The 8,744-nt window shown below is 42.5% G+C and overlaps 1 protein-coding gene across 1 annotated transcript; it reads right to left on the minus strand.

Moving 5' to 3' along the window:
* Positions 1 to 722: 722 nt before the first annotated feature.
* Positions 723 to 4,720, minus strand: LOC139232976 (probable G-protein coupled receptor 139). The gene is made up of 2 exons (XM_070863474.1): positions 4,624 to 4,720; positions 723 to 1,618 (listed from the first exon to the last, which is right to left on the minus strand). Exons 1-2 carry the CDS (start codon positions 4,718 to 4,720, stop codon positions 723 to 725), a joined length of 993 nt encoding a protein of 330 aa, XP_070719575.1.
* Positions 4,721 to 8,744: the final 4,024 nt, after the last annotated feature.

An 8,744-nucleotide genomic window follows, 5' to 3' on the forward strand; every position in this document is an offset into this window, starting at 1 on the left:
AATGCAGCAATGACATTACCTTCCGATCGGGCCGAGGAGCCTTCGAGACTATCCAACGCTGGACGAATGTATCACTGGGCAAAGTGTAGTTTTGTTTGGTCCACAATCTGCTTTATTGCACTATAGGTAAAACATACAGAACACTGAGAGCGATAGAGTCCAGTGTAAGCAGTTCAACATCAGTTTGGAAACTGTCACTAAAATAAAGATCTCACGAAAACTTTGGATTACAAGTTGAAGTACAAAGATTGATTCTGTTTCCGTATCTATCCCAGTGAGGATCCAGAGATTAATCTCCTTCACAGTCTTCTTCCACCTTGATTTTTTTCTGGTGTGTGACCTGATTTTCAAAAAAGTCTTTCTTCAAAGATCAGTAGAGATCCGAGAAAGTTTTCAACACTGAGAAACTGTATTCCCCCTGACTGAGGGGAAATGGTGAACTAATGGTCTAATGTGTAAAATAATGGCACAAGGCTCCCATTGCCAATATACCCCTGGATACCGAGCTCAGCCCCTGACTGTCTGAGGCATCAATCCGCTCTTGGGTAACGTGCTGCCCTGGGGGAACACATGTGTGCAAGGACCCTACTATGATATTAACTTACTGTTAAGATTCAAACAGCTTGAGATATGTTTCATAAAATATAAATTACATAAAGCCGACAGTGAAATTAACAGAATATGACATAACAATATATGATATGAGAAAATATGAAACCTTCTCATCGAATTAACTTGAGCATCATTGTGAAAGGACATGTGACGACATTCATCAAATCCTCTCTGAATTTCCTCTGGGTCACTGCGTAAATAAAAGTGTTCGTGCAGCAACTCAGGAGCTGGAGCATGAAGCTGATTTCCGATACAAATGTGGGCAGAGAAACAGAGTATCCCAAGTAATCCAATCGTCTCAATATAGAACAGACCATGAACACCACCCATAACAGTATGAAATTCCCCGATATAACAAACAGTACAATCATCGATTTCCTTCGGTTCTCCATCTCTGGGTCACTGGGGCTCTCGCCACTGCTCCGACCCCGGAGTCTGCTGCGGGCTCTGCTGGACACTAAAATGTGTCTGACCGTTAAAGCATTGAACAGTAGAATCAAAATAAATGGAATAAAAGGTGTTAAAATGTAATGCATTAATTCAACGATAGTCCAGACCAGCGAACGAGATACACCAATTGTCACGCGGCAAAACCATGGAGTGTTGGACAGCCAATATTCACTTGTATACAGAAAATACCAGAAAATGTTCCTCAGACAGCTCAGCACTGTCACTGTTCCTAGAACCACAGTCGCTGTTTGCTCCGTGCAATATTTAAATTTCAGCTTCTGGCAACAAATGGCCACAAATCGATCGAAGGTGAAAGTGACCGTGAACCAGACAGAACAATCTGTGGCTACATAAAGCAGGATAGCATGGATATTACACATTCTAACGTGCAACAGAAAAAGAAATTGATCCCGATAAACAATAGGAATCTGCCTCAGTATCAGATCGATGATCATGACCAGTAGATCCACCGCTGCCATGGCCACCAGGTAGTGAGTGACACATTTGGAGAGACCACACTTTCCCCGAGACAGGCTCACAATCGTCACCACATTAACTGTGAGCAAGAGGAAAATAGGGACATTATTCACAAACAGCGGATACATACAGTAGTTTGCTGTGTTTCCAAAGACATGACGGAGTCGGATCTATAACAGGGATAATATCGTTCTTCACAATAACATGAGATGCCCCAAGAATTTTGCTGCTTGGCATTTCATCAAGTGATGGAACCATTTCATATTATCGGTGATGAAGATACGTGGAGATTTGTCATTAGAGGAATCGGTAAATTATCGCAAAATACGAGACACAATGGGACCAAATGAAACACGGTTCAAACCAGAACCTGATTTTAGAACGAACACTAAAATAATAATCTCATTAGGGGAGTTTAGAGAGAAAATGGAAACATATGCAAGTCCCGGGCTAGGGCAGGGCGATCCTTAGAGGAGGTTTGTCACGGTGGCCTAGGGGAAGGAAGCAAAGTGGCAGAGGCAGCTGATTGGATGGTCTCAATCTTAGAGACAAAGAAGTGCATGAGCTCCTAATATTGTTGTGGGAGGTGAGGGTGAAGGAGACTGGGGAGAGGGTTTAAGAAGACGGTTCGCGGTAGAGAATGGAAGCTGGGTTTCTCTTTGCATTCCAGAATGATTCTGGAGTAGGGAGCAATTTTGTCAGACAGGAGCAGGACCCAATAATATATTATGTGGGCCAGCCAGATCTGGCTGTGAATGGCTAAACCAGTTGTCCGCCATATCCGTTTAAGTCTGTGTCTCTTGGACTTAAGGGAGTGAAGTTGGGTACTGTACCAGGGGAAACAGCCAGTGTGAGAGAGAGACTGATTGTTTTAATCAGGACTGGGCCAACAAATGTGGTGGTGAGGGTGTGGTTGAGCAGATCGGTAGCTGCAGAGATATCGTGGTGAATGGAGGGCCGAAGGCTGGACAGTTGGGATCTCGTAAGTGCAGTTGTAAGAGAGTCGGGAGAGAGAGTTTTCCAGGGCGGACACAGAAGGACGTAGGGTTGGTGTGGGGCTAGGGGAAATACACATATACTCTCTCCTGGAAAAGTAATTTCTGTAGCATATTTATCTAAATTGCCTCTGAATGAGTCAACTCTCACTGCTTCCACCATCTCCCGAGCGAGCCTGTCCAGTATACATTTAAAATCACAACTAGTTTACCAGACAATTTCTGAATTACGTTGCAGGTTACAGTTGGAACAATGCTGCTCTTACTGTAAATAGTGGAATAATATGATTCAAACTATAATCGCCCAGATTTTGCGGTCAGTGCTCACCGCTGACCTCGAACAATGCTGCCCACAAAGATCCAGTGATTCCTGTGGCATCAATATCACCCCGCTGATAGTAACTTGCATTTGAGGGCAAGTATAGGGGATCTCCAGACTCCAGCAACAGTGATGTCATGAAGCTGGCTCAGCAGCCAATCACATTGAACAATTCACAGATTGCAAATTCGGAAGTAAAATGCGCTGATTATCCTTCACTTTTTAATTGTTTTACAGAGAGCGAAATAAAGATTGGAACATACATGGGAATAATGTAGAAACTGAAATAATATAAGGAAACATGTTTTTTAAGTTATAAATAACATGGAATTTTTATCATTGTGGAAGATTTTGACATAACGTCGGTATAAAATTAAATGTTTAGTGCCAGGACGACGGTTCAGCAGTAATTAGAATGTAATACACCATCAAAAACACAGTTACGTCTCTTTCAACAAGGCTTGACTATTTCCGGGGCTTTTAAGAGAGATATAACAGGCATAAAAGTTTAAGTTATTTCAGCGAGTTGAATTGATTGCCGGCTGTGGGGAGTTTAACAGCGAGTCCTGGGGAGGAACAGGGAATGACTGGCAGCAACTCCTGGATTTCCGCCTGTAACTGCGCATGTGCTTACTCCGGACATTGCTCTCAGATTCACAGTTGTAATGATGGCAAATGCTGAGAGCAAATCCCAGGCCATTACTCCAAAACTGGGTTTCAGAAGCGAGAATCGTAAAATCATAGTATAGTAGAGAACAGGAGGCCAATCGATGCATCGAATCTGTGCCAGCAACTATTTCCATTCTATTCAAACACTGTGACTCTTGGTCTTTTCCTCAAGTGGTGTGAGTGCACTCGGCTTTTAATTCATATAATGAATAAATCACAATCCAACAACGAATGGTGTCACTAACAAAACACTATGCTGCAATGACTATACATTCAATCAGTGATATGATGAACTGTATCAGGCAGGCACGGGATTCAATTGATAATGCAGATTCAGTCTCAGTAATCAAGCCATTAAATGTGCTGCATAATAATAAACTGGGATCAAAATTAGAACTGTAATTTAACTATTCAGAAACAGTGACATAACTTAAAACGGGAAATGATGGAAAGTGCGGCAGCTGAATCAGATTGTATTATCAATGCTTCTGTCAGTTAACTGTTCTGACTGATTTGTACAACGAAATAATCAACTGTATAATGCAGAAATTCCTAAATTTTGTGAGGTCATGAAACAATTTCTCAGCCGAAACTCAGACTCACAATTTAGAGCAAAGTGTCCCCTTTAAAGTGAGAGAATAAGTAATATGGCTGGTCCCATCGCCTGACATAACGGTCAGATCTAAATAACACTGCTGAAATGGAACTAATAATGGCAAATGAAAGACACAGCAATCATTGAACTGCTAGCAATGAATGGGAGTTCACATCAGTGCAGCATGGACCATAATCAAACACACACAGGAGCGATTCACAAAACAACGGAGAGGCAGGAGAAAGGAAGGAAGTCACAGAGAAAGACAGGTAAACAGAGAGAAAGAATGAATGAATGAATGAATGAATGAATGAATTGCCGGAGTGCAGCACCTTTCATGACCACAGGATGCCCCAAAGTATTTTCAGACATCGATGTCTTTTTGAAGTTTATTCGTTGCTATACTGCAAGGAAAGTAATTGAATAAAAAGCTGGACACAGGGACGAAGAAGCCACTTACTGTTAATCTCGGGTTATTGAAATACCGGCTGAAAGCAAGAACTTACCAGGGACACCGACAGCAGCCAGCAGAGGATAGTAAATCTTTTGGACATCAAAAATTGCCCATAGAATCCGGAGCTTGATGAGAAAACCAAGAGACATTTTCCCTTGCGATTAGAATCGATGAATCGATGGTTGGTATTAACGCTGGGAGCAATTCACCGATTGAGACAATGAGAAGATTCCCCTTATTTATAGGCGAGAGAATCCATCCAGTTATAATACTGGGAATGGTAGAATCATAGAAAGTTACAGCACAGAGAGCCGCCATTGGGCTCACCGTGTCTGTTTGAGCTGAAAAGGAGCTCTCCAGCCTAATCCCACTTTCGAGCTCTTGGTCCGTAGCCGTGTAGGTGACAGCACTTCACGTGTATAACCAAACACTTTGTAAATACAATGCGGCTTTCTGCATTTACTACCATTCAAGCAGTGACCTCCAAACACACACTAGTGTTTGGGTTCAGAAATGTTCTTCACTAATCCCCTCTAATCCTTCAAATCTTTATTTAATTCTATCCCGCTTGGTTATTTCCATCTCTGCTGAGAGATTTTGCTCTTTCCTACCCCACTCTATCTAGGCTCCACATCATTTCATGCACCGCAATCAAATCTCCCCTCCACATTCTCTGTTCCACAGTAAATAACCGCAGGCTATCCAATCTTGTCTCATGGCTAAAATTGTCCAGTCCTGGCAACATCCTCGTGAATCTCCCTTGCACCCTCTGCAGTTCAATTAACATTTCCTGTGATTTGGTGACCAGAACAGTGCTCAGTACTCCAGCTTTGGCCTAACTACTGTTTTAAACATTTCAAGCATAATCTCCTTGCTCTTATGTTCTCGGCCTCGGCTAATAAAGGAAAATAACCCGTATGTCTTCAAAGCTATCTTATCTACTGGTCCTTCTACCTTCAGGGATCTGTGGCCATACATTCTGTGGACAAGGTCCCTATGATCCTCTACCACTTATTGTGTATTGCAGTGCCTTGATGGCCCTCCCCAGTTGATTACCTTACACTTCTCCTGACTCAATTCCAGTTGTCACTTTTCTGTCCACCTGACCAGGCCATTGATTTTAGACCACCAAAGTGGATAACCTCACATTTATCTACCTTACACCACATCCACTGGTTCTCCCTTGTCCACTCTACTGGGTACATCCTCAAAAAATTCTAGAAGATTTGTCAAGCATGATTCCCTTTCATAAATCCATGCTGACTTGGACCGATCCTGTCACTGCTTTCCAAATGCGCTGTTGTTACATCTTTAATAATTGATTAGAAATATAGAAACATAGAACTTAGGTGCAGAAACAGGCCATTCATCCCTTCAAGCCTGCATCGCCATTCAATAAGATTATGGCTGATCATTCAACCTCAGTACCCCTTTCCTGCTTTCTCTCCATATCCATTGATCCATTTGGCCATAAGGGCTATATCTAACTCCCTTTTGAATATATCTAATGAACTGGCCTCAACAACTTTCTGCGGTAGAGAATTCCATAGGTTAATGACTCTCTGAGTGAAGAAGTTTCTCCTCATCTCGATCCTAAATGGCTTACCCCTTATTCTTAGACTGTGTCCCCTGGTTCTCGAACTCCCCAGCAATGGGAACATTCTTCCTCCTCTAACCTGTCCAATCCCGTCAGAATTTTATATGTTTCTATGAGATCCCCTCTCATTCTTCTAAACTCCAGTGGATACAAGCCCAGTTGATCCAGTCTCTCCTCATATGTCAGTCCTGCCATCCCAGGAATCAGTCTGGTGAATCTTCACTGTACTCACTCAATAGGAAGAACGTCCTTCCACAGATTAGGAGACCAAAACTGAACACAATATTCCAGGTGTGGCCTCACCAACGCTCTGTACAAGTGCAGTAAGACTTCCCTGCTCCTATACTCAAATCCTCTAGCTATGAAGGCCAACATGCCATTTGCCTTCTTCATCGCCTGATGTATCTGCATGCCAAACTTCAATCATTGATGTACCATGACACCCAGGTCTCATTGCACCTCCCCTTTTCTTAATCTGTCACCATTCAGCTAATATTCTGTCTTCCTGTTTTCGCGACCAAAGTGGATAACCTCACATTTATCCACATTATACTGCATCTGCCATGCATTTGCACACTCACCTAACCTCTCCAAATCACCCTGCAGCCTCTTAGCATCCTCCTCACAACTCACACTGCCATCCAGCTTAGTGTCATCTGCAAACTTGGAGATATTACATTCAATTCCTTCATTGATGTATATCATCTAAATCATTGATGTATATTGTCAATAGATGGGGTCCCAGCACAGAACCCTGTGGCACCCCACTGGTCATTCAGCCATTCTGAAAAGAACCCGTTTATTCCGACTCTCTGCTTCCTGTCTGCCAACCAGTTCTCTAGCCACGTCAATATATTACCCCCAATACCACGTGCTTTAATTTTGCACACTAATCTCTTGTGTGGGACCTTGTCAAAAGACTTTTGAAAGTCCAGATACACCACATTCACTGGTTCTCCCTTGTCCACTCAACTAGTTACATCCTCAAAAAATTCTAGAAGATTTGTCAATCAAGATTTCCCTTTCATAAATCAATGCTGACTTGAACCGATCTTGTCACTGCTTTCCAAACGCGTTGCTATTTCATCTTTAATAATTGATTCCAACATTTTTCCCACCACCGACGTAACCGGTCTATAATTCCCTGTTTTCTCTCTCCCTCGTTTTTTAAAAAGTGGTGTTACATTAGCTACCCTCCAGTCCATAGGAACTGATCCAGAGTTAATAGAATGTTGAAAAATGATCACCAATGCATCCACTATTTCTAGGGCCATTTCCTTAAGTACTCTGGGATGCAGCCTATCAGGCCCTGGGGATTTATTCGCCTTCTGTCCCATCAATTTCCCGAACACAATTTCCTGACTTATAAGGATTTCCTTCATTTCCTCCTTTTCGCCAGACCCTCGAACCTTTAGTATTTCCGGAAGGTTATTTGTATCTTCCTTAGTGAAGACAAATCCAAAGTATTTGTTCAACTGGTCTGCCATTTCTTTGTTCCCCAGTATAAATTCACCTGATTCTGACTGCTAAGGACCGACGTTGGTCTTTACTAATCTTTTTCTCTTCACATATCTATAGAAGCTTTTGCAGTCAGTTTTTATGTTCCCTGCAAGCTTCCCCTCATACTTTATTTTCCCCTCCTAATTAGACCCTTTGTCCTCCTCTGCTGAACTCTAAATTTCTCCCAGTCCTCAGGTTTGCTGCTTTTCCTGGCCAATTTATATGCCTCTTCCTTGGTTTTAATATTGTCCCTAATTTCCCTTGTTAGCCACGGTTGAGTCACCTTCGCTTTTTTATTTTTACTCGAGGCAGGGATGGACAATTGTTCAAGTTCATCCATGAAATCTATAAATGTCTGCCATTGCCTAACCACCGTCAACCCTTTAAGTCTCATTTGCCAGTCTATCCTAGCCAATTCACGTCTCATACCATCGAAGTTACCTTTCCTTAAGTTCAGAATCCTAGTCTCTCAAATAACACTGTCACTCTCCATCTTAATAAAGAATTCTACCATATTACGGTCACTCTTCCCCAGAGGGCCTCGCACAACAAGGTTGCTAATTAGTCCTCTCTCATTACACAACACCCAGATAAGGATGGCCAGCTCTCTAGTTGGTTCCTCGACATATTGGTCGAGAAAGCCATCCCAAATACACTCCAGGAAATCCTCCTCCACTGCATTGCTCCAGCTTGGTTAGCCCAATCTATATGCAGAATTAAGTCACCCATGATAACTGCTGTACCTTTATTGCACACATCCCTTATTTCTTGTTTGATGCCATACCCAACCTCACTACTACTGTTTGGTGGTCTGTACACAACTCCCACTAACGTTTTCTGCCCTTTGGTATTCCACAGCTCTACCCATAAAGATGCCACATCATCCAAGCTAATGTCCTTCCTTACTATTGCGTTAATCTCCTCTTTAACCAGCAACGCTACCCCACCTCCTTTTCCTTTCTGTCTATCCTTCCTGAATGTTGAAAACCCCTGGATGTTGAGTTCCCAGCCTTGGTCACTGTTGTAGGAGGTAGGCACCTTTAGAATATACCAGAACACTAGGCATTAGGCACCTG

This window comes from Pristiophorus japonicus, chromosome 20, assembly GCF_044704955.1.
Source record: "Pristiophorus japonicus isolate sPriJap1 chromosome 20, sPriJap1.hap1, whole genome shotgun sequence".
NCBI classification, from domain to species: Eukaryota; Metazoa; Chordata; class Chondrichthyes; family Pristiophoridae; genus Pristiophorus; species Pristiophorus japonicus.

Bases quoted from the DNA above. Each gene is read 5' to 3' on its own strand.
- LOC139232976 (XM_070863474.1), bottom strand. From the start codon at position 4,720: ATGTCTCTTGGTTTTCTCATCAAGCTCCGGATTCTATGGGCAATTTTT. The intron at 1,619-4,623 runs GTAAGTTCTTGC...TCTTGCTCACAG, and splicing joins GGCTGCTGTCGGTGTCCCTG to TTAATGTGGTGACGATTGTG.